The sequence below is a fragment of the Halyomorpha halys genome, unplaced genomic scaffold (assembly GCF_000696795.3).
Source record: "Halyomorpha halys isolate HHAL.00 unplaced genomic scaffold, Hhal_1.1 Scaffold764.1, whole genome shotgun sequence".
In the NCBI taxonomy this organism is placed as follows: Eukaryota; Metazoa; Arthropoda; class Insecta; order Hemiptera; family Pentatomidae; genus Halyomorpha; species Halyomorpha halys.
The window spans coordinates 23,296-49,405 of NW_027111457.1; the positions used below are offsets into that span (position 1 = coordinate 23,296).

General features: G+C 31.8%; 3 protein-coding genes across 5 annotated transcripts in view; 2 read left to right on the forward strand and 1 right to left on the reverse strand.

Annotated features, from left to right (window-relative positions):
• LOC106686000 (ionotropic receptor 25a) overlaps positions 1-2,197 on the forward strand; it is an 8,516-nt gene extending 6,319 nt beyond the window's left edge. The window contains exon 6 of the mRNA XM_067049482.1: positions 1,952-2,197. Coding sequence (XP_066905583.1) covers positions 1,952-2,192 — 241 coding nt within the window. The 3' untranslated portion in view covers positions 2,193-2,197. The remainder of the gene's footprint in view (positions 1-1,951) is intronic.
• A 4,275-nt stretch (positions 2,198-6,472) lies between these two features.
• Positions 6,473-14,838, forward strand: LOC106685998 (4-pyridoxate dehydrogenase). Its single transcript, XM_014429060.3, has 4 exons — positions 6,473-6,595; positions 8,094-8,281; positions 8,417-8,587; positions 10,705-14,838. Exons 2-4 carry the CDS (start codon positions 8,125-8,127, stop codon positions 12,087-12,089), a joined length of 1,713 nt encoding a protein of 570 aa, XP_014284546.1. The 5' UTR covers positions 6,473-6,595; positions 8,094-8,124; the 3' UTR covers positions 12,090-14,838.
• Positions 14,839-16,763: 1,925 nt separating this feature from the next.
• LOC106685981 (L-sorbose 1-dehydrogenase) lies at positions 16,764-24,776 on the reverse strand. Of its 3 annotated transcripts, XM_014429041.2 has the most exons (5): positions 24,691-24,776; positions 24,360-24,501; positions 20,756-20,927; positions 20,488-20,658; positions 16,764-18,353 (listed from the first exon to the last, which is right to left on the reverse strand). In XM_014429041.2, the coding sequence occupies exons 3-5, from the start codon at positions 20,910-20,912 to the stop codon at positions 16,963-16,965; spliced, it is 1,719 nt and encodes a 572-aa protein (XP_014284527.1). In that variant the 5' UTR covers positions 20,913-20,927; positions 24,360-24,501; positions 24,691-24,776; the 3' UTR covers positions 16,764-16,962. The 3 variants fall into 3 exon arrangements, with proteins under 3 accessions (XP_014284527.1, XP_014284526.1, XP_066905584.1); XM_014429040.2 differs by lacking the exon at positions 24,360-24,501 and having other exon boundaries at positions 24,691-24,744; XM_067049483.1 differs by lacking the exon at positions 24,691-24,776 and having other exon boundaries at positions 24,360-24,628.
• Positions 24,777-26,110: the final 1,334 nt, after the last annotated feature.

Below are 26,110 nucleotides of genomic sequence, written 5' to 3' on the forward strand. Positions count from 1 at the left end.
TATAATATAAATACATAATATAAATATATAAATACAGATACATATATTACATTAATATATGAATAAATTTCAATATAACAACGTGTATGGGGAACCCCTAATCGGGCTTAGAAACCCCGAAGCCCCGTACACGGCAACTCATTAAAAGTATAGATTCTACAGCAATAATTTTTTTTTTTAATATAAAATTTTATTTATTGATGGATATTACAATCTGCCATACAGTTGTGGGCAATAGGAAATAGTGATGAATGATCACATTCATACTAAAATAAAATAAAATAAGAACAAACAAAAATAAATAAATGAAAAAAAAGCACATAAAAATAAATAAAATCTCACTTAAAATATATACAAACAGAAGGATAAAGAAAATGAACATAATCAAACAATGTATGTGTATGAAAAAATAAATAAATAAAATAATCTGTAGTCACATTTACAATTTTATATACAATATTTACACAATCGACCTGAGGATCCCTGAGCCCTATCCCCCACGTGTGGAGAAGGACGGTGTGATTGGATCACTTAATAAAGGAGGGAGCTAGGAAATACTTTAGACGGTAGGAAGGACAAAGCTACTTCAACTCATCATAAAAATAAAATCATAAAATCGGGCGCTAAAGATGTCTCTGAGAATCCTAAAGATGAAGCCTCCAAGAAAATGTATTAATTGTTTTTATTTTGCCTCAATATCCCCAAAGAAACCCCCATATACCGTAGAGCAGATGTCTTGGTGGTGGAATAATAAGAAAGTAACCAGGAGTCGAAGTAATTTAGTCACTTTGAGGTGGGACATACTGGAGAGTTTTTCAAGAAAGGATTTGTTCAAATTATTTTAAGGCTTTATTATGTAGGAACACGGTTGGAATAAAAAGAACAATTTTGAGGAGGTGATTGAAACCTATTATATTTGCCGCCTCTATTATCTTCGCATTCAACTTCAGTTTATTTACTGATTTTCTTAATTTATTTTCACCATTCAATTAAAAACAAAATGATGCATTACCTATTTTTCCTCGTATACTTCGTTTGTTTTTGTTTTCATGGCTTATTAATATTGGTATTAATCTTAAGAATTATTATTATCCTAGCCACTAGGATTATTTACAGAATAATAAATTATTATTGCCCCTCCACCAAGACCTGGGAGGTGACAAGGCACTGTTCCCTTGGTCGACGTGCTCACCGAGGGAACGAGTTCAGACTCAGTCTAAACCCAAACATCCATTATTTATATTATATATTTATTTTTGGTTTAGAGATAGTAAAATTAATAGAAGGATGAGGAAAAAAAAAGAATTATTATTAAAGCTTTTTAATATATCAACGGAATTTGCTATTTTACTTAAGATAAAATAAGCTAAATGTTCCTAAGAACTTAGAAGCTTATTCATATCTCATTATCCGCATAAGTCACTTATTTTAATCTTTACATTGAAATATTTGTAGGTTGTAAATATTTTAATTTTTTATTTAATTTATCAATTTTATTTTAAGTAAAAAAATGGTGTGACTAAAATTATCAGTGAGGTATGAGGAAGAAAGATTCCAGATTGCAGAAGCTAAAATTCTTGAAGTTCTATATAAGTGAGGATATTTAAAAGAACGCCTTTATTAATGAAAAATTTAGATATTTAAGCTATTTTAAAATAAAAATCTGTGTAGTGATTACTTTTCTGTAAGAAACATTTCACATTAAAAAAAAACTATAAATATTACTAACTTTAAACTTTTTAATGACAACTTTGTCAAAATTAAGCACAAGTTTAGAAAAATCATAAGTTAAAGTTAAATAAGGAAGGTTTTACATTTAATTGATATGCATGTAAAATTCCTTGAGACATTTTACATTTTACCAACATATTTTTTATTAAATTTAATTTAATATTTAGCCATGATCTGTTAGTACAAGGAATAAATGTCTTACTTTTGCTTTATTTGACAGATATTCGAGAAGGCTAATTGAGACTGGTCACCTGAAAGAATACATAAATAGGGCACTCACTATAGAGGGAGATCCTTACATGTCCGAGGTTGTATTGAAGACAAAGAAAGGCACGATTGGTTACACCACTTTGAAGATATCTCAATTTCAGGGTGTATTTTATTTTTTATTTGTTGGATTGTCTATTGCCACGATTTCGTTTTTCTCAGAAATTGTTTATTATAGAAATACAAAAAAATAATCATTATTGCTGTATAATTTTTATTCCCATTAAATAAATGCTCCAAAATGTGTGTTTTTTTAATGTAATTTATATAAAATTGTAGTAATTCCTATATATTATTATATTATATTCCTATAATATAAGGATTAAGAAAGGGCAGTAGTCTGTAAAGAATCGAAATAAATTCTTAGGGTCCTCTCAATAGTTGATACAGTTGGATCGGAGATAATGCTAGGATATAGTTGATTTAAACATATTGCCCAAAAATCTCAATCGAGGCCCTCGGATCTTGGTAAATTCATATATTTTGAACATTTTCTGATGTTCTTGGATGAATGATTTATATATATATTTAAATCTATCACTTGAAGTAATAACAACCAATGTTCCCTTTTAGAGGTTTCAAATTTTTATGTAAAAACAAATCTATACCGCTTCACCCCATTAAGATTCAGGGGTACTTTGGAAGGAAGTACTGTTACTAGACCTACAGTTGTGTTAAGAGGAGATTTGGTCAGAATCACGCTCGACCGTCAAATCTTGTCCCAATTAAAGGCACCCACTTTATGAGGCTGGGTGGACCCCAGAGGCCGTATAACAGGGTACAGTATAACATAATAAATAAATATCTGTCCCAGCCGGATTCGAACCGAGGTCCTTGGAGTTAGTAGCACAGTGCCTTACCATCCAGCCACAGCGCTCAACAAATAAAAAAGTACTTATGTAGCATTGGAAAATTTAACTTTTATAAACAAAAACAAACAATGGACTCAGGAAAAATTGTAATTTTTTTCATGTATATACGCTTATCCTGGTTTCTGAAAACCTTTAGTTTAAATTATTAAGGTTCATTTTTCAGAATTTGAAATTGGACATTGGTTTATGTTGCAATAAGCAACAAACATGATTTATCTTACAAATTATAAAAATGATTTTTGTAGTCCAAAAGATGTATATAAGGGATAAATACGCAAAATAATAATTGTAGCAATATAAACTGATTACTGCACTCCCTTTGTCTGAAACTGATGTTTTCTGAGAGCTAAATGGAACTTCTTTTTCGGCTTGCGGTGTGCGGAAAAGTCAAGTCTTTTCCTGATTCTTTAAAATTTCTTTAAAGACTTTTCTTAACCTGTTTTGCTTTTATCTAGCAGCATTGGTGTACTTTTTTAATCTCCCTCAATATGCAAATGTAGACTTTAGAGGGATTACCAAGTCCAAAAAAAAGTTTTTTGCCAACTATAATTAAGAGCCTCCCTTTTTTTTTAAAACTAACCGTGCTCGGGTTAGCTGGCAAGAGCCATGAAGAACGCGTAATGGGAAACGCGCAATTTCGAGAAAAACAAAGCGATAACCCAAAACCGCTCTTGAACTTTTCTTTTTTAAATTATTTTCTTCGATGAAAAAAATAAGGTCAATGTTAGGCTGCAGAAGTCAAGCTCATTCGGAGATAGTATGAGATAACTATAGTTCTCTAAACTATAGTATAAATAAACATCTTGATACTCATGAGAAATCAAAAGCTCTTTGAATTCATTAAACCTCAGTTTTAAACCGTCTGTATAAATATTGGTAAAAAAAAAACTACCCTTGGCAATGAAGCATATATTTAATATATGTATTAATTTAATATATATTAAATTAAAATTAAAATCTCATAAAAATATACTTATACAAGGTAATTCAAGGTTAAAAGTCCAAACTGAAAATATGCATTAAAGACCTCAAAAGAAGAAAAAAATTCCTTCTAGATAAATGTCCATTGTCCTTTGTTTAGTATATATTCTCATCTAAAGATTTACATTGTTATGCATTATTTAGGTTAGAATGAATAAATTTATTTATTCACATTTACTTTATTAATGAAACGTGCACATTAACATTTAATTTAAACATTTTTTCAGAGTAATTCAAGGTAACATAGGAACTCAGATATGCTCGGCATCTTTCTTTCACAAAAGCGATGGCCAAACGGCATTGGATATGTCTTGTTGTTTCGCAAGTTTTAATTAGCCTATTCCGTAATAATGAAGGTCATTGACCGAGCTATTATATACGTTTTGTTTAATATCACCCCAAACCTTAATGCCTTACTCTGAATCACATTTGATAAGAATGTTAATCTTCACATTTCATTAATAAACTAGTATAACACATACTAAGCAGTATACTAAGACGTATCGTGAGGCATACTAAGCGGTATACTAAGACGTATCGTGAGACATACTAAGCGGTATACTAAGACGTATCGTGAGACATACTAAGCGGTATACTAAGACGTATCGTGAGACATACTGAGCGGTATACTAAGCGGTATACTAAGACGTATCGTAAGACATACTTCACTTCAAAGAACAAAGTGAGAGAATACCGACCGTGACAGAATTTATTTCGAAGAGGCATATCAAATTCTTTGACTGCCTCCAGTACAAGACGAACCCCTTATTCAGAACATTGACACTGACAGGACCGGATAAAGGTGGTAGGCACACGTGAAGTCTCAGGATCTACTGAGGACTACTAACTTACTGATTGCTGATATCACGGCAGCAGACTCAATCCACTCTCCCAATTTCCAGTCATTTTCCTTTTGCAATGCATTTAAAATGCAGTAAAAGAGATACCACCCATTATTGTTACCTACCTTACTACACCCATTGGGCTTAGAAGAAAACACAGGAAAAAAAATTATTTATTATAACCTAAATAATTCATAAAAATGAAAATATATAGATATGAATATTTCCTAAACAACGATAGCCAATTAAACTAAGATTTATAGCAAATCTACTCAAATTTAAGTGTATTGTATTATAAAAACGGTGGGTCATTTTATTATTCATTTTCTTTCCAAATTCAATAAAATGGATAGACGATGACGACTTCAAAAAATTAGTTCCTTAGGCAATAATGAAAAAAATTATTCCATTCTCGACTAAAACGTTTACTACAGTCGGATGAAGAATTTTTCAGCTATTTCGCCTGTACATGGTGACTGTTAAATCAATTTAATCGGATCCACATTTCCTAACATTAGGAATAGGAATTGTGAAGTTTAGCAGTTATCTCTCTTTCAGGTAACCAAGTTAACAAAACTAACAAGTTTGGTTAACAAACTTTACTAAACGCTTGGACAAATTTTAGTTATACAAATCTCTCAGTTTAATCGGAGATTGGAGCAACCGTCCTTTACTGGACATTTTTGGTTGGGATCAATCGGTAAGAACCAAATTCGCTGCATTGATTTAATTTTACAAAGAATGGCACATCTGAAAAAAAAATTGATTTTATTTTGAATTAAACGAATTTTAATAACAGTACCGTCACAAAGATGGGCCAATAAAAACAAAATTCATCAAAATAAATGGAAAGGGGAAAATTGAGCGATTTGGAAAAGAAACAAAAGTTAGGGACCAATAAATGAAAAAAAAATTTTGAAATAAGAAAAATAATGATAGAGCAGTAGGGGTAAAGTAGGTTTCTATAGCTGATATTAGAAATACAAAAATCTTTATTGGGACCTTCATTACAGAGTCATTGGGTTGTAAGTGGACAAAAGTAACCAGTTTTCACAATAATTTATATCAAAGTAGGTGGGCTGGTTTTATATTGTAATTATGAAAAAATTGAACTATTGTACTACACATATACGACAATGAACTATGACAAGGAACGAGGAGAAGATGGTTTGGGATGCGCTCAAAGTGAAACAAATAAGTAGGTGTAACCTATTTTATTGTGCCAACGTTTCGGCTAGAGTTTCTAGCCTTCTTCAGGGCTAAGAACAGTAACAATTTAAGTGTAGAAAATAGAAAAGAAAGTATAAACAGAATAACATAAAATGAATAATTTTACAAAATAGAATTAATAAAATGAAGTAATATATAATACTTCTTTGCATTATATAACTTCATTTTTATTTCATTTCCTTAATTATGATATGATAACCAATTTTTCAATTACCTATGTATACATTTTATTTCCCGCTTCTCTCATTACTTCATTTTATTAATTCTATTTTGTAAAATTATTCATTTTATGTTATTCTGTTTATACTTTCTTTTTTTATTTTGTATACTTACTGTGGTTGTCATCTTGTTTTGTTCTTAGCCCTGAAGAAGGCTAGAAACTCTAGCCGAAACGTTGGCACAATAAAATAGGTTACACCAACTCATTTGTGTTTCACTTTGATTACACCCCAACTATCTTTTCCTCGTACGTCATCCACGGTCAACTATCTCTCATGATTATGACAAGGAACTTTTGATAACGATATCTGAATATCTTAGATATGAAAACATTAACATAATATCTACTGGTCCATGGCCTTCTTTTCAAATATCTATGCTCTTGCATTATTGGGTCAACCTTAGTTGCCTCAACTGGGAGTTCGGATGTTATAAACTCATTGCTTCAAATAAGTGAGTGCATATGTCTATATTTTTTATATTAATGAGATGGTATACATTTCTGTCAGTGCCTGACGTTTTACGGTCATGAAATACATAAGGTTAAGTAATTTAATAGTTTTTCATATTTTAATTTTAAAATGCAGCTAGGAGAGTTACATATATTTGCAGATGAAAGTTTCAGGAAAGTGGTAAGGGAAATGAAGTTTTGTTGTTTTTTTCTGTATGCAGCTCATTCGCATCTTTGTTGATTCTGCTTATCCATCTGGTTTCTTTGCCTCCCACTTGATCTCTTGCCAACTATACTGGCATTCATTGTTGTGTAGAGATGTCCTGGTAGAATGCTTCGAGCAACATATCCAGCTCATCTAAAGATCCTTGCCTTTATATCATAAGATATTGACTGATCTGTCTCTGCAAGTAGTTTACAGTTAGTTCCTCTCCCGGTGTTAAGGCTCTGGTCCCAGATCGCTCCGATAATTATACGGAGGACTTTACGTTCAAGTCGATTCTGCTTTCTAGGGTTCATGTAAGAGCCGAGGTCTCGCCGCCTTGTATGAGAGCTTTACCATGGCATTGTATCTCCTTAGTTTAAGATTTTTATAGATTTCAGTATTGTTCACATTGTTGGCTCCGTTGGCACAATGTTATACGCTGGTTAATCTAAGTCTCTTGATTATTTATTGATGTTATTGTGGAGCCGAGATATTTGAAACTATCTACTTTCGGAAACGATTCGCCGCCATGCAGACCATCGAAGTAAGGTTAATGTTTTAATCAACGTAATAAACAGTAATTAATTTGTATCGAACTATATATTTTTCTTATAAAATATTCAATTTTCGCTAACTGTCCCAGAGAGCATTAATTGAAAAAATGGTCAAGTTAATGAAAATGTTTTCATTAAATTTTACAGCCTGTCTCACAGTGAATATATTTTGGGATCGTTATTATCCATATTTTAATGAGTCACTTTAACAAATTACATTTTAATAATGACCAGGCAGGAAAACTGAACATCGAGTGAGGGTTTTATTTTGGGTTTACCTCACTCGATGTTCAGTTTTCCTGATTTTGATTCGATGTTCAGTTTTATTTTGGGTTTAATCGTTTAACTCACTCTGCACTAAGAATTGACTTTCTCTGGAAAGAGAAATCTTTTTCTGGGAAGATAATAAATGACTTTTCAGATGATTCATATTTATAAGGCTCTCGTATTTTGATAATCTAAATCTGAATTCACAGGTTTTCAAAATCGAGAAACTCTTATTTACTGAGAGTATACTTTTTTTTTTTTTTGCCAAGACTCCGGAGTCCTATATAGCGAGAGTATACACTTCACTGGTCGTAGTTAAGTCACAAAGGATCTAAATCTGATCATCCGGAATATTAAACAAATAGAGTAAAAGATTCATTTTCAACATAATTAATGTATAATGTAGTAAATATAGGTTGTGAATTGTTTTCTTTTCTTAAAGATATCTAGTTGTATATTCTTATTTTTCAATAGATGAAAAAAAATTGAACAAGGGACCTAAACGATGACGGAGTTTTCGTTTTCCAAATTCGTTACTGCTTTTTTAGCAGCAGTTTACCTTTACTATCCTGAAAGTACGAAACCTTCCCAGGTTAGTGATACTCCACAGTTAGCTGTGAAGTCAACGTACGATTTTGTCATTGTAGGTGGAGGATCAGCAGGTAAGCTCACAACTATTCTTATTTATTTTCACTAGTGAAAACTATAAGAATATAGTTATAATAGAAGAACTAAAATTTAGTTTATGATAATCAAATTCAGTTTATTCCTACTTATATAACCCTAATGTATTTCAGGTTGCGTGCTAGCTAATAGGCTAACAGAAAATCCTAATTGGAATATACTTTTAATTGAAGCAGGTGGAGATGGCAATGCACTTACGGACGCTCCCTTATTCCATACATTGATCCGTAACACTATATTTGATTGGAATTACACAACTGTAAAACAAGAGAGAGCTTGTTTACGTTAGTATGAATACACAATATATCACTTATTTATTCATAAACAGTTCCATCGATTTCATCGATACAGCGTGTTCGATTTTTCTCGCTGTTGGCACGGAATTTATTAAAGACAGTAAATAATTGTTAGAGGTGTCAATTGTCATATTATTATTGAAATTGTGTTGCATATTTGTTTATTGTGTGGATAGTTTACGAGTAATGTACCTAAACTGGCGGGATGGGAGACAGAAGGCCATATCAGCATACCGAGGTCAAATTAGTTGGTTTTGTATATATACATAGAGAAAGACAGGGATCAATAAAGCAGTCTTTTACTTAAACTCATGTGTGTCATTCATCATCCCTTTTCCCATTATTTCGATTTTTCTCTCGACAACGCATATACTTATAATAAGTATAAGTTAAAATCAGAAGCAATGTAGTATTCATCTTAATACTAGAACTGTAATGTAAACATTACCAAAAGATATGTATATAAGAAGGATTAGTAATGAGTATAAAATTTTTTTACGTTTTGCTCACGCCGATCCAAAAGTAATGCCAAAACCAAAGACCTTTAGTCAAGGAGGAAACGGCTAGTTCCGCGTACCTATTTTTTTAGTCATTCATTACGTCTGCTCTCTTCGCAGCAATTTCTAATGAGCTTAGAACCAATTTCTGTTCAGACGCATCTTTATTGATCCTAAACTGACATGACATGCAATAATGTATTACGGGCCTCAGTCATGAATTTACACCTGCGGGAGCTGTGAATTAAATAACATAAAAATCAGTGAAGATGAAAATGACTTTATTCTAACATATTTACAAGAACTACATGTTACTTTCACTGTTACACAGTGTCTCTCTTCTAACTTAGCTATCTAGTCTAGGAAATATATATGAACACTTGAGAAGAGGGGGTAGGAAGAATAGTGAAATAGGAGAAGGGGTTTGGACCAATGAGATAATTTAGGAAATTAGGCGGAGCCTAGAGAGCCTATGAAATTAGAAGTAAATATCTGGGAGGGGGAAAAAGGCGTGACTAGAAGCAGGGTGTGAGGCTTCCAAGAAATTGGGAGTAAGGTACCATGACCTAAGGACTCGTGAGAACTGACTTAACACATGTTAACCATAAAATAGTTAGACTGATCCAAGTCCATTGTGAGATGACAGCTTGTACCTGGCTAAGTGTCAGCCCTTGCTTTCTACATTGATACAGAATTCTAAGGAAAGGTCACTTCCTCTATGGTCAGTGTCTGTCGAAATTTGCCAGATGTCTATAGTTTATACTATGTAGTTTATAATGATAGTCTGTTTATAATAATAGCTGTTAAATACTATAGCGTTCGTTAACTTGTGATTCCACCTCTATCGTCAATTACCACGCCAGAAGCACTCGCCAATGCAATGGAGTGGATTAAGATTAGCACAAGATTTGAAGAAAGCGGTATCGGACCTCGAAAGGTTCAACGGGAAGACCGGGAAACTAAACCATTTTTTGAAGGGAGGCGTTTGGTAATGATACTATCCTATTTAACATAAGGTATGTCGAATAACAAAATGATGAATTCTTCTACATCCCTGTATATTTTTTAAATTTTACTTTATTGCAGAATTAATCAAATTGAGTTTCTGTATCTTACATAAGAAATTTACATTCACTATACTTCTAATCTATTAAAAATTAAATCTGTACTACTACAATGAAAGTTCAGGGTTTGAGTACTTTATAAGGAAATACAATTTCCTGAACAAGAGTTTTAACTCGCTCAACCTCCTGATTTTCACCAATTAAGAATAACCATTTTACAGAGGCTGGAAAAGGCATGCACCATATTTCTAATTTATATCAAATTTATTTTTTATTTACATTATAAATATATTTACATAATAAACCTAACATTACTTGTTTATTTTTTTTACAAATCTTCTAACAAAAAAATACATAAAATTCAATATTATAATTATATTTATTTAAACAGAAAGTAGCAGATTTATGACTGTTCAAGAACTATGGCATTAGGACCATTACTGATAAGATAACCTAGGCCATAATTGTATATTTATAGGAATGAATGCTATTAATAGATTTCTATTATTTCCCATTAATTGTTAAAAATTATTTAATGTTACAGATAATTATGGAATATGCCCATATCCAAGAGGGAAAGTAATGGGAGGGTCTAGCACTACTAATGCCATGCTCTATGTCAGAGGGAATAAGGCGGACTACGATGACTGGGCGGCGAAGGGATGCCATGGTTGGAGTTACGAAGATCTACTTCCATATTTCATCAAGGCTGAGAATAACACCGAACCATCCCTTGCAGCTTCACATTACCATGGTGTTGGGGGTCCTTTAAATGTCCAGTTTCCTAGTTTTTTTACTATTCTGAGAGATATGTTTATAAAAGCAGCTGAAGAATTCGGTTGGCGTAGGGGTGATTACAATGGAGAATGGCAGAATGTTGCTGGTTATGTCCAAACGACTATTGCTGGATCGTCTAGGGAAGATACTTCCAAAGCTTATTTGAATCCCATAAAGAATAGAAAAAACCTTTTTGTAATAAAAAACGCGATAGTAACCAAGATCCTTATCAACAATAAAGTAACAAAAGGAGTTAAATATAATAGAGGCGGTAAGACATACAAAGTTTTTGCGAGAAAAGAAGTTATTTTGTCAGCAGGAGCGATCAATACTCCAAAACTTCTCATGCTGTCAGGGATCGGACCAAAAGATGAATTAGAAATGCATAACATTAAACTTATTAAGGATCTACCAGTTGGTAAGAACTTGCAAGATCATCTACAAGTACAGATATTATTTGAAATAGATGGCAACATGACCTACAATTGGAGAACCGAAAAAAGTATTAATCAGTACGCCAAGGAACGAACTGGACCTTTGACTACACCCACTGCTGAAACTATGGCATTTTTAAACATTCATAACAACTCTCACCAACAGCCCAATTTACAGTTTACCTGGTTCAGTGGAATACTACCAACAAAGTTTGATGATCAAAAAAGAAACATTATTACTATAATCATGGTTAATGTAAAGCCTAAGAGTGTCGGTCGAGTGAGGTTAGAAAGTGGTAGTTGCGAAGATATGCCGCTTATCGACACCAATTTTTTTTCTGAAGAAAGTGATTTTGCAGTGTACCAAAAAGGATTTGAATACTTATTAGAATATATGAAAACACCGACTATGTTAAAACTTTCACCTACATTATATACGGAGTATTATCATGAATGTAAAGGAAAAAATCAGAAGGATTTGATCAGATGCATAATTAGTCGCTATTCTCAGACAATTTTTCACCCAGTAGGAACTGCTAAAATGGGGAGCGAGGAAACGGGAGCAGTTGTAAATCCGGACCTGCAAGTTTATGGTGTAAGGAACTTGAGAGTAATAGATGCCTCCATAATGCCAACCATACCCAGTGGAAACACCAATGCACCCACGATTATGATTGCCGAGAAAGGATCTGATCTTATAAAAAGGTTTTATAGCTAAAAATATGTTTAAATTTCCTAATGATTTGACGATAGCAAATTCCATTCGTTAGATTAATTACTTCGTCCATTATTATTTTCACAAAATTCAATGCACATAAAGCATTATACATAAAAATGAGAAAAAGAAGATGAATTTTCCTATTTTTTTAAACCACAATTTTTAAACTTTTAATCAAAATATAATTTGAACTTCTCAATACAGCTTCAATGTTTATTAGAAAAGATGCTCTTTTGTATTGAATTTATTTATCCTATATCGATTGAATAATTTCTGTAGAAAATCCCTTTAAAAGGAAAATTGTTATCCTGGAATGAAATATCTTTAAAACTCTTTCTTAATATATAGTTTGTTTTTTTATTACTTTTATTTTTCATTTTTACAATTCGTTTTCATTTTATTTTTGTTTACCAACTTAAGAAACATTTTCTTTTTTTTTTTTATGCTTTTAATTTATAATTGTATTTGAATTATTTTTTTTTCCTTTTTGTAAATTTGATTTACCTTTTTGGATATATTTTTCAAATTCATTTTTACATTTATATTTTTTCATTTTCATCTTCTTTTCTATTTACTCTTTCAAGTAATATTATCTTCTTATTTTGTCAAACCTAATGAATTGATCATTATATTTAAATATCATTGTATTATCTCTTGTAAATATTATTTATTTTTTGTATATATTTATCGAACTAATATTTTTTCTCACACAGTATGCTTTTCTTTCTGTATTATTAATGAAATTGATTTATTAGATTTTTTGTTTTCTATTATTGCATATTTTCATTCGTTTAGTAGAAGTAATGTTTCTTTTTCTCCATATTTTTATTTACGTAATATTATTTTTATGTAGTTTTTTTTTCATTACAATTTTGTACCTCTCCGCTTCTATTCAAACTTTCTACTAACTAATCATACCAGCAATCTCACCACTTTTCAAAATTATTATGAAGACTTTTACTCTGAAATAAGCCCGAACCCCTGAGGTTTTTCAGAAATCAGAGAGATGATGAGAAGAAGGAATGCAGCAAGAAGACATTTCAGACGAACAAGAACCTCCCAAGATTACTCCTCTTTTAAATTCGTAAGAAACCTCACCCTATCTTTCCTTCACCGAGCCAAGACAATATTGTTCCACACTTCCTTATCTTACGTCACAATAGAAAGTATTTAAAACCAATCTGAAGTGAAGTCCTAATCCTGCACATATTATCCTCTCTCTCTGGATTAACTAAATTCATACTTTGCCAATTCCCTTCCCTTATTGCACTTGCCCACATACTCCATCCCACAAACCCATTTTGACACCGAAAATTTCTATTTCATGGATATTTCTCCTGTAGACCTACTATCCTCTGTCCTAAAATCCAGAACAATTGAATTTGGTGCGGACCAAATTACTGTTAAAATATTAAAATAATCGAACTATGAATTCATTTTGGAAAAAAGTCATGGTCCGTCTATTGAATAAACTCCATTTTTCCTCCCAAGTCTTCGACTTCAGACCTATCTCCATTATCTCCAATCTATCGAAAGCAGTTAAGAAAAAGCTTAACACCTTGCTTGAACACAATGCTATCGTCAATCCTCTCCAATCCGGCTTCCGATCCCAATATTCCACGTAATCAGCTTTGTTAAAAATTACCCCAGACCTTCAATTGACAAACAAAAAATCACCACTGTAGTTCTTTTTGATTTCTCGAAAACCTTCAACTCTGTCAATCATAACATCCTCCATTTCAAACTACGAAACCGCTCCCTATCAAATAGTCTTTTAAAATGGTTTCATTCTTTCGGATCACTATCAATATTCCCAGTAAAAATCCTTCCTCATCTCTTATACTAACACATGGAGTCCCTCTTCACTCACACCAGCCCTTTTCTCATTATATATTAGGGACTTCCCAGTTTCTGTTCTCTATTCACAATACTATAATACACTGATGACTTACAAATTTACCTTGATTATATATATGTAGTTGATATCAACGAATGGGGAGCAAGCAATGATCTCAGACTCAATGGTGAAAACACTAAGGACATCCTCATCGGTTCTAATTTCCTTCCTTATCATCCCCTATTCTACCTCAATCGCCAACCCATTAAATTCCACACCTCAGTTAGAAACCTTGGAATGATTTTTGACCAGCACCTATCCTGGAATGACCGTATTTTCCAACATAACCGAGAATTCATAACAACCCTTAAACAATTCCTAAGACTGCGTGATTCTATAACCCCCTCCCCCTTCTGTTTGCCAGCTTCTTGTCACCTCCCTCATTTCCCCCCGCTTTGATTACGGTGGCCTCGTTTATAGTGGATTGTCAGGTAGGAAAGAGATGAATGAAGTAAATAGGCAAGATACACTGGTTTGTTCTGTTCAAACGGAAGATTTGAAACAACCACATCGTAACAATCATATAGTTAATCGTAACACCAGCGCCACAGATGGACGAGAAAACAAAAGCTCTCACACTCGCTAGCGAGCTTTGGCCAGAGGCAGTCACTTATCATCAAATTCATCAATCTTCTACTAGAAAAATTAGTGATTAGAGAAACCTTGAAGTGCCTCCCGGAATAGAGGAGGAGGAGAGAGGAAATCTGGAAGGAAGATATCAATACAATTCAACCTTCATCATCAGCGTCATGAAATCATATATCCATCATTCAAAATTAACTAACAGACCTGTTTTTTCGGCCAACCCCTATTTCAACTTGAATTTATATAATAAATTTCTTTTTTAAATTATGTTTTATTTATCACTATTTTACACAGCCCACTAAAATCAAACCGCCGATTCAAAAGCGAAGGAGTGCCTGGCATTAGGTTAATGGCACACTTTATACAAAGAGATTAATGAATTTTGGTTACTGCCAATCTCCAGTTGGTACGCCGAATTAAAGTGGCTTCACTCTTTTGAGGTGTATCTTCCTTAGAACACTAAAAACTAAAAAGCCTTCCTATATCCTCGATTTTTTTACTCCGTGTACCTTTTTCCACTCTTTAAATACGACATCGTAATCCACAACAATTCCTTCTCATAAAACAATTTCCTCCAAAAAATTCTTTATAGGAGCTACCACGTTCTGAAATTCTCTCCCAACGTCTACCGTAAAACCCCTTCATTAACAGCATTTAAACCTAAATTATTTCTCCTCAGCTATCAATCTTCTTTAAATCTTTAACGATAAAACAGAATGTATGATCCATATGTATATTTATATGTGTTGTTTTTCTTCAATATATATTTTTAATTTATTATTTTATTTCAATATCGAATTGTCTACCATTTTATTGTTTACTTTATGTTTAGAGTATTTCTAAATATTAATTCTGAAACTTCAGCACTTTTGTTATTATTTTTAAAATATTTTTTATGCTACTATTATTTTGTATTATTTGGTTGTTTTATTATTTAGTAATTGAACCATTTTTTACCAGACAATTGGCAATATATTAACACAGTATTAAAAAATAAACAAATATTCCTTATAACGTTTAGAAAGATAAAACCCCAAATATTTAAATATTTTTAAAAATAAAGACATTAACAACAGTATCACCGTAACCTTCTCAAGAAGAGCACCGAATCTCTATTAGTATATTCTTTTGTTAAGATTTATTTGGTGTTTCTATTTCGTAATTTTGGTTAAAAAATTTTAAAAACTTCATCACAATTCATTATAATAAAAAATAATTAAAAATTAACTTCCAATGCTTCTAAACAGTTAAGTAAGCAGTAGCTGAGTAGTTTTAAAAGATAAAGTATGTTGCAATTCCTTAACAAACCCTTTGTAGAGCTCCCTAAAGCGATCAACGCGTTGAATATCTTAAAACATTACTTTTATATTCAACGGCTCAAATAGTGAGGTACAAAAATGCTCAACTGATAATCTATTTGTTTGATTGTTTGGTTGATAGTTCTTATTAAAATTTGAATATCCATCTTTTACATTTTACTTTATGTCTTTCTTATAAACACAGCATTATATAAAAAAAAAATCTATGACTCAATTTTAAAAAAAAATTACTTGAAGGAGATTTAAAGAACATTGGTACATCCAAATTTGAAAATGACGCAGTAAAAGGGTTACAAAATCATGAAGACTAGATGGAAGATGTGGTTCGAAATGATGTGTAGGAAATAAATGAATGAAAATCTTTAATAAATATAACTATTGCTTCTAAGGATATTGATTTGTAAAAAAGAAATGGTCCAGGTTGCATTAAGAAAATAAAAACAATTTAAAAATAATGTCAATCATTTCTTAAGAGCCTTTTACTTTTTAAAGCCCTAAATAATTATTTTTTTAATTATTATTTTTCCTGGCTGCAACTTGGACCATCTTCTTGATTGACATACTCTCGACCATCTGTATGTAATAAAATTTGTTTTACATTGTACACTATGGACATCTATCAAAAAGAAATAAATGAAAAAATAAAAAAAGATAATAGTAAAAATTCAAGTAAATGAAAATGTTTTGGTGAAGCTCTACAAAGTGGGACGAAACGTCGGCTAATAAATAGTTGTTAACAATTTTTGGTTTTCTTCTCTCCCCTCCCCCCCGACCATCTTCTGCATAATTTAAATTTTTGGGGGGTTTTCTAAAATTCTATTGTGACCATTATTGTAGTTTTATTTAAATTGAGTGTCAAAAAAGTGGAAAGTTTAATAAACAAGACTTTTTAAAATGTAATTTATTCAATATTCTCCAGATATCCATTGATTTAAAAACAAAAATTGGAACACCTTACATCTATAAATGAACTACGGATCAGGTTTAGACTCACAATGATCCAAATGTTATATTGAACTATAACATTATCTAAGAATTTTACTCCGACAGTACAACATCGGAGTAAAATCAATCATTTGCCGTTATATAGTTCTTTGATAATGTCTGAACCTTTTTCACCAATCATTATAGTTGGTGCATTGGTGTTGCCGCCAACTATGAATGGCATGATTGAGGCATCTATAACCCTTAATTTATTAATACCATAAACTTGAAGAGAAGAATTAACAACGGCATCTCCTCCTTGACCCATCCTTGCTGTGCCTACTGGGTGAAAAATTGTAGCAGTGTAATTAGAAATGACGCAAGGAACAAAATTTTCCATTGTCATTCCTTGACAGCCTGGTTGAAGTTCAGTGTATAGAACCGGTTCAAGTTTAGACATTGTTGGAGTTTTCATATATTGGAAAGCATACTCGACGCCTGTTCGAAAGGCTTCGAAATCTCTCTGATCGGATAAATAGTTTGGATCGATAAGAGGAGGATCGTACCAATTGGCACTCCTTAACGTAACACTTCCTCTACTATATGGTTTCACATTGGACAACAAAATCAGCATTATATTCCGATGCTGCGGTTCTCTCATCCCCGGTATAATATTGGCCCACAAGAACTGCATATCAGGTTGCTCAGATTTATTTGATGTACTGAAAAATGCCATTGTTTCACCCCCAATAGATATTAAAGGACCACTTCTGTTCCTGGTGTATTCTTCTATAGTTCCAGTTGTTTCCCAAACATCACTTCTTAGAGTGTCATTTCCATTTATTTCAAAATATATTTGTAAAAGTAAATGGTCCTGTAAGTACTTGCCAACTGGCAAATCTTCCACTACTGATATATTATGCCTTTCTAATTCATCAGCAGGACCAATACCAGATAACATCAATAGTTGTGGAGTATTTATAGAACCAGCTGATAAAATGACCTCCATTCTAGCATATACTGTATATGTACTTCCATCCCGATAATATTCCACCCCTACAGCAACCTTATTATCAATTATGATCCTGATTACTGTTGATCTCTTGATAACATTAAGGTTTTTTCTGTTTCTTACAGGATCTAAGTAACCTCTAGCAGTACTTGCTCTGATCGGACCATTGACAGTAGCCTGTACATATCCAACAACATCTTGTCGCTCTCCATTATAATCACCTCTTTGCCATCCAAATTCTTCAGCGGCGCGAACGTATTGTTCCCTCAGAGGAGTCACAAAGTTTGGAAATTGGACGTGCTGAGGTCCGTTAGTTCCATGAAAAAGCGAATTTTCCAAAGAAGGTTCTGTGTTGTTTTCCGATTTTATAAAGTAACTTAAAACATCGTTGTAACTCCAACCAGCGTTCCCGAGTGCAGCCCATCCGTCATAATCTAAAGAATTTCCACGTACATAAAACATAGCGTTGATGGTACTTGAGCCTCCCATAACATGGCCTCTTGGATAACTGCATATTCCATCTCTACCTAAAAATAACGTTGGATATAGTTAGGGGTGTCATTTTTACGAGACCATATATACCCCCCCCCCCAATAATCAATTGTTAAAAAAAAAATGTAACTGTTACATCAACCTCGTAAGGCCCACCAGGCCGATCTGCTATTAAAAAATAGCATTGGTATAACATACAAATCTTGAATAGTTGACTTTAATAAATGCATTTTTAAATTATAATTTTAGTAAACATTTATTCAGGAATATAGATTTTGAGAAAAGCGTCACTAAAATTAATTTAGACGCATCTTCCCAAATTTACGAAAGTCTTTAGGAAAAACGGAACTTACGAGTATTTCCCTTTATAATAAAATAAGAGATGGATATTGAATTGCCAACAGTAGTAACATTCCTCGTACTATAAATAAACACGAGGAATAATTCTTTGTTTTAATAGGTAATGAAAAATGTAGGAATTACATTTTAGTAAGAAAATAGTAATGAAATTTTTCCTGGAAGAATTAGAAAATGGTTGACATTCACAACTGCGAGCAAAGCATGGCGGATACTTTCCATTTCATTAAATAATGTATTATCATTAAATGCGGGAAAATTTTGAAGTAGATCGGCGATGTCTTTCTTGACCGTGAGGCTATCTCCTATTATTTTGGACAATATTCCAAAATGTTTTCACATTTGTTGGGTTTATTGTGAGCAGCAAGAGTATAAGTCTTGAGTATTCATAAAGTGCGGGAATCAAGTTTGCTATTGCCACGATTCTTTCATTCATCAATATTGCTTCCTAAATACCAATTCAAGAGAAGCTTCCTTCAGGGAGTTCATTCAGCCGAGGAATGAGATAAATTTATGTTCTCAGAATCGAAAACTTTCTCTCGAGTTGTACGTTTTAAACATCAAGGAACAATTTTTTGGTTCTGTGTCTAACTCTAGTCAAATTTATATGGGACATAATCGAATGAGTAGTGAAATCGATGAAATTTGATATTTCCAGGGATTCCGAGTGTTGGCGCTATTAAAAACTCCACTTTGTACTTTTTTTTTACCACACCTCAATTTCAAAGTATGATACTTTGATAATTTTCTACTTACCATAAGCTCATCAGTTTTCACTGCTTCATAAATACCATAATAAATGTGTGCTTTTGGTCAACTATGTTGACAACTATCTCTAATTATTATTATACAGGAAGTAGCAGATAATATGAAACAAGACATGAAACAGAGTTGACATGTAAAAAATCCATGGGACAAAGTAATTTTTTTTTTTTTTAGTAAAGTTAAAAAAAAACAGAGATGTGTGGCAAGTGATTGAATTCTCTAAAATGGGAAGATTTCTTTCAAAACATAGAATTCAGAAAAGTAAACTTCAATAGCCCAAAATTTGTTTTCATATAAAAAATACAAGTAGCTAATGACATAAGGAAATGGGTGTCTTAATATTTTTAAATGCCAAAGAATAACACAAAATCTCTGCCACAGACAATTTATATTAAATGAACTTAAAGCATAAACACTGAAATATCTACCTATAACTTATATAGCCCACTATAGTTACAATTGAGGTAGTGGGTAAGAGATTTGCTGAAGTAACCATTACTTGGGAGAAATGAAGCATTGCAGAGCCAAGCAATATAAATACCTACCAAACATTCAAAAACAAGTTTTTCACAAAGATAATCTTTGTGCTTCAATTAATGCTGTTCAAACAGATTTAACTACAAAAACTGTCTATCCAATTGAAGGCAACACAAAATAGAGGGAGCTATTTGTATGACCATGCCTATCAGTTCCTGCTAATGAGCTTAAGATTTTATAATAAACAAAACTGCTATGGAACTTACTTACTTAGCCCTGCAACTGTTCAAAAAATAAATTGTACTAACTTATTGCAAAATAATTTTGCAGATAGAAAATTTCCTTCAACCATGTATTGAACTTTTTTGAATTGGAATAATTGTTTTTAGAAGGTTTACTAATTTATTTTCTCTGACTACTGTATTATTAAGCAACAACCTAAATGTGATAAGATCAGAAAACAGCTGTTATGAGATCAATTAAAAGCAATGGTAATTGCTTATCTCAATTAATGAAAAAACAAAAAAACAAATAGTTAATAAGCACGACAAGCACTGGATTACAAAATACCTAAACAAGCATTCTTCTGTCTTACTGTTGTATAATTCCAATCCATTTCTGTATTATAAGTATACCAACTTAACAAAGGAGCATCTGATATAGGATCTCCATCATAACCAGCTTCAATTAATAGTACATTCCAATTTGGGTTTTCTGTAAGTCTACTTGCTACAACACAACCTGTAAAAAAACAAAACAAGATAAATTTCTTTTGAAAATACTATATAAATAATGTTTCATATAAATTAAAATAAAAGATAGTTAAAAAGCAACTAACCTGCAGATCCTGCTCCAACAATAATAAAATCATAGACATCATCTACAGAAGATTGTGGAATATTAGTTGTTTTTAGTGAAGGATCTACACTTTCAGGAAAATAAAGATTGACTGAAGTAAATAAAGTACTCATAAATGCCGATAAGCTCAATTCCATTATGGGTAGGGTTTCCTATTGAAATATTAAGAAATAAAAAATATAAATTTAAATACTCATATATTTTACATGTTTGAGAACACTGGTGAAAACGTTTGACATAGTTGATCAGAGGGAGATAGGCTAACAAAAAGAATAATGGAATGTGTTGACAAAGAACAAGCAGGTTTTAGGAAGGGATTTTCAACAGTAGACCACATTCAGACTGTAAACCAAATCATTGAGAAAGCAAATGAATATAACTTCTCTCTATATCTTTGTTTCCTTGACTTTAGGAAGGCTTTTGATAGCATTATACATTCAGAAATATTTAAGGCACGGAGATCAATAGGAATAAAGGACAAATATATTAATATAATAACAGAGCTTTATAAAGAGATGTCAGCATATATTATGACTGAAAAGAAAGGACAAAGCTTAGCAAAAGGCTTGGGACAACTGAGGGAAATGATGAACCAGCTTCTGGCATTGTGTGAAGAGATTGGTCATTATTCAAACTACCAGAAGAACTTATGACAAATGGCGTAAAAGAGGAGTGTGAAATTAACAACCATAAGTTGGCAAATGTTGAAGAGTATATTTATCTGGGTCAGTTAATACCATTCACGGATAGAGGAGCAAAGGAGGTCCAGAGGAGATTGGCACTCAGCTGGAAAAAGTTTTGGTCCCTCAGGCATATCATGAAGGGAAAAACAAGTATTGACCGTAAAAGGCAGGTCTTCAACAGTTGCATTAGCCCAGTGGTCTCTTATGGATGCCAAGCGTGGTCACTGACTATAGCTCAGGAGAGGAAATTACAGCTGTGGCAAAATAATATTGGAAGAAGCATTGAGAATTTGAGGAAAAGATAACGAATACAAAATGCTTGGATCCAGAAAGAAACAGGACAAACTGAAGATGAGAATATTGAGAAAATGGAAATGAGCAGGGCATCTCCTTCAGTGCAAAGATAACAGATAGTCAAAAATTTCCACAGAATGGACTCCATACCATCTTCAAAGAAAAAGAGGACGTCGAAAGAAAAGATCAAGCGATATGCTCAAGAGGATGGCAGAACCCCTCTGGTGGAGAGCTGCTAGGGACAGGGATGTCTGGAAGGAGAAATGGAAAGAACTCGCCTCCCAATAGTCACTCCGGGAAGTGCTGACTATTAATCCCGAAAGGGAAGGCCTATGCAGGAAAGGATACAGAAAAATGGAAAGAAAATTGATAGAAGTTAATGTTTTGGTAATTATTATATATATAATTTTTTTTTTCTGTCTTCATTAAATGTTTCTTTTGTATTTTGTATGATTTTAATTCATTGCAAAAATAAAAGGCTATTTCATTTAATATTTCACATGCATACAAATATTTACTGACGTTTCATATCATTCCAATCTTTTTTCTTGCTTCTTGTCTTGTATATCAAAGAATGACTTATATACTAACTTGGTTCTTCCTTTTCAATATCACACCATCTAAAATAATTGTAGCTCTGATAAAATCTCAGTTAAAATTTTTAGAACCATGCCACTTTTATAAAATACACCTCCAATAATACCCTGCCTAATAAGAATGCAATGACTAATTAACCAAAAAAGTTGCAAGTTTTTACATTTCTAATAAGTTAAGCATTTGCTAGGACTAAACAGATGGCATCTCAAGACATTAAAATTAGAAAAATAATTGCATTTACTGTATTGTTAATGACTAAACTAAGTCTAGTAGTTTTTCAGACTAAAGCCAGATGTAAATTTCAAAAATGAATTTATTGGAAGATCCTCTATTCTTAGTGATTAAGCAGGGCAGATCTGAAAAATACTATCCAACGTTTTTATTATTTAATCTCTACAATCATCTAGAGCTCCTGGTTTAAGCCCAAATCTCCCTCTCCCTCAAAAATTAAATTGACCTTTCAGAACAGTAAAGTTGTATATCATGCTCAACAAAAGTTACTTTTTAAATTCACTCAGCCATGGACTATCCTCATCCTTGTGGATCATTTAGCACCATTAATCAGACCTTTATTCTATTAAAACTTATCTACTTTTCCTTTTCCAATAGTGAGTCCAATGGATTCAAAAGATCTTTGCCTCTGGATTGAAAGTTTTTTGGACTTTGATGCTATTTCTATATTAATTGACAACATTAGAAGTAGCACTAATGCCTACCTCTCGTTTTGTAAATATTATTTATTATATAAATAAATTTAAAACTATGCTTTTTCCAGTTTATTGTCTAGAAATGAAAAACGGGATATGAAAAGTGAATGAGGTTTTGGTCAGGTTCAAAGAACAAATTTTCCTTAATAAAGTTAGCCCTACAAAGACCAAGAAATAGAACTAGAATGAACAATAAAAATCTTTAATTTTAAAACTGTTTGTATTTTGTAATTTTATCTCTATATCTTTAATAAGAATTGGGTAGTGAACATGGGAGCATAATGTAAGCAAAAAATCAAAGAGATGTCACATCACCTTCTAACTATGAATGGAAAAGCGAGTTTAACTGTCTGGCCTCCAATATAATATGAACAAAAATTTCTAAAAAAGGATTATATTTACAATTAAAAAGGTGAATGTAACATTATTTTATTTTATAAAATATTAATGAGAAAAATAAATGTAATATTATATTATGTAGGTATATAATATTACATAATATTATATGTCTGACAAGCAAAACTAACTTTATCCATATTTAGGTTATAATAAGTTAATTATAAGTCATCATTTATTTGAATTAGGCCACATGGAAGTACCTTAGAGAATAGTTTTGAGTTTCGGTCTGTTCTCAGAGTGACCTGGCTGATAGAGAAAGGGCCAACGTATATGGGAACCTTCAGTTTTTACATATTATATTGTACCGATTATTGGATTATTAATATTCATTATTTTATTATAATGTCTTAACATCAAACAGAAACAGAGTTCTGTTGCAATTTAGTTCAAAAAAATTTCATAATAAAAAAATAAAAAGTCGGATTTTTTCTATGGCATATCTTAATGGATCCTATAGGTATTTGAAACAGAAAAAGTGAAACCATTAACTAACCTGAGTCACTATAATTTTCTTACATTTCACATATTGAAACAAAGTATGTTACTAAAGAGGTGGCATCATTGCTACCTCTCTTTAGAGAGCCACTGTTTTTTGAAAAAAAATTATAGATGAGGTATACCTTGCAAAGGATTAATCATAGATGGGACTATAACAAGAAAAGACAATATTTTTAAAATTTACTGTTGCAATGTAGTGCAGATACATTTTAAAAAATTGATCATTCATTTACTTCCAGTTAGACCCTTCTTGTTTTCCAAGTATTGTTTAAAATATGGCTTAAAATTGATCATCAAAATTATAAAATCACTAACATAGGTAAATTTCATTTAAAAACTGCAATTTGAAACACAATAGCACTATACACTGTTACCTATATTTTTCTATAATATATTAAGTACTTACAATCAACGATTTCGAGTCTCAAATCTTTCTTTTTCTTTAAACAATATGTTACCACTAATTTTATAGTTCCTGAAAAGCTATAACTTCCAAAGTAACTTGTCTAATATATATATCACTCCACTTGACCTCTTCATGGTGGCCTCTAAAACGACTTTGATAAGTAACCTCTATTTAGGATTTATTTAAAATAGTATCTAAATATTCATGTATTCTATTTAAGGAATGAGGTAGTTAAGTGGCTATCATACTGGACTTCTAAATAAGGGCCTTGGTAGAAAATTTATTCATTTATATTTCTATAATACAAGTACCTAAAATATCAATACCTCACCTTTTGTAGAATCCACATAATTCAGGATCCTCCTCAGGAGGATGTGAATTTGGGCAGGATGTGTGTGTAACTGCTAGCCATATCACTTCCTAATTTAGCTGGATTAAATAAATAGTACTATAAATAGTTTTCATATCTAAGACTGAACATCAGGTACTTTAATGTTTGTAGTAGTATATATATATTAATATTAAATTAATATAATAAATAAATTATGTATTGATTGATATCATACATAATAATAGTTCATGCTCAACTCTTAATAATAATACATTAATCATGTTCTACTTTTACACCAGATTAAACTTTACTTATATTTTTGAACAAAATGACACCTTCAGAAATGCCTATTTAATTGATAAATTATTTCAACAAAATCACGATGGCAGTTTTTTTTTTTCAACTGCTTGATTAAATTGATAAATTTATTTGGCAATTCTCTTTAATTTAAAAATAAAATAAAATAATTTCTTGTGTTTTCTTTAGATTATAATTTTATCTTAAGTAATTTTAGCCCTTAAAAAAATAATAATAACTACTCTAAACGGTATATTAGTATGTAATAATAATAGTATATTATATAATCTATTATTATTGTATAAGATTATTCAGTTGTAATATAACTTTTATTAAATGTATTTTTTGTAAGAAATTTATGCAATGCTTAACATTTCAAGTTGAAAGAACTAAAATGACCAGGTACAGTGTAACCAAGGTATAGGTCCCTTAAAATATTAGTTTCTAATAGCTTTAATTTATGTCTGGATACTATAAATTTGATCAAATATGCTAGGATTAACAATATTTGACATCTCAAAATATTTATGTAAGGTTTCTACATCAAGTTACGGCACTTTTTCTGAGGTCTCTTCACAACTCTCATTCATCTATTTCCAAAGAGGTAGAGCAACCAGAAACAATGTCATCGTCAGAGAGCTCTTCTAGTAATTCATCTTCCATACGCACAAAATACTCAAAAGTCGGCTGCTGGCTATTTTCTTCGCCACTACAAGTGGTAATAATCTTCTTCCATTCAAATGTTTGTAAGCAAACGTGTCGCAACCGATTCAAACCTGATAAATTGTCTTACTTATACAGGCTATTCAGCCACTAAGTCCCAATTCAAGAGGTAAACACAAAAAAAAAAAAAATCTACAAAATCGAATCACAATTATAAAGGTTTTCTCAGTAGTAGAGGTATTTGAATGCGAACGTGTCGGTACTTCATTCTGATCAGTAGGAGGTGAGGTTTCCCACATATAGAAACCCCTGGGCCCTGTTTCACAATGAAAGCTTTAGTTAATAGTACAAGTATAGAAACTAATGTGGTAATAATACTAATACTTATTTTTTTCAGGATAGGGATGACTATTAGTGATATCACAGGAATTAAAAAGTACTAAAGTACAAGTTACTATTG

Excerpts from the sequence above, each read along its gene's own strand:
- LOC106685998 (XM_014429060.3), top strand. The coding sequence starts at position 8,125 with ATGACGGAGTTTTCGTTTTCCAAATTCGTTACTGCTTTTTTAGCAGCA. Across the intron at positions 8,282-8,416 it reads TGTAGGTGGAGGATCAGCAG|GTTGCGTGCTAGCTAATAGG; the intron begins GTAAGCTCACAA and ends AATGTATTTCAG. Across the intron at positions 8,588-10,704 it reads ACAAGAGAGAGCTTGTTTAC|ATAATTATGGAATATGCCCA; the intron begins GTTAGTATGAAT and ends TTAATGTTACAG.
- LOC106685981 (XM_014429040.2), bottom strand. Across the intron at positions 20,659-20,755 it reads TGTTGGAGCAGGATCTGCAG|GTTGTGTTGTAGCAAGTAGA; the intron begins GTTAGTTGCTTT and ends GTTTTTTTACAG. Across the intron at positions 18,354-20,487 it reads ACAGAAGAATGCTTGTTTAG|GTAGAGATGGAATATGCAGT; the intron begins GTATTTTGTAAT and ends CGTTATTTTTAG.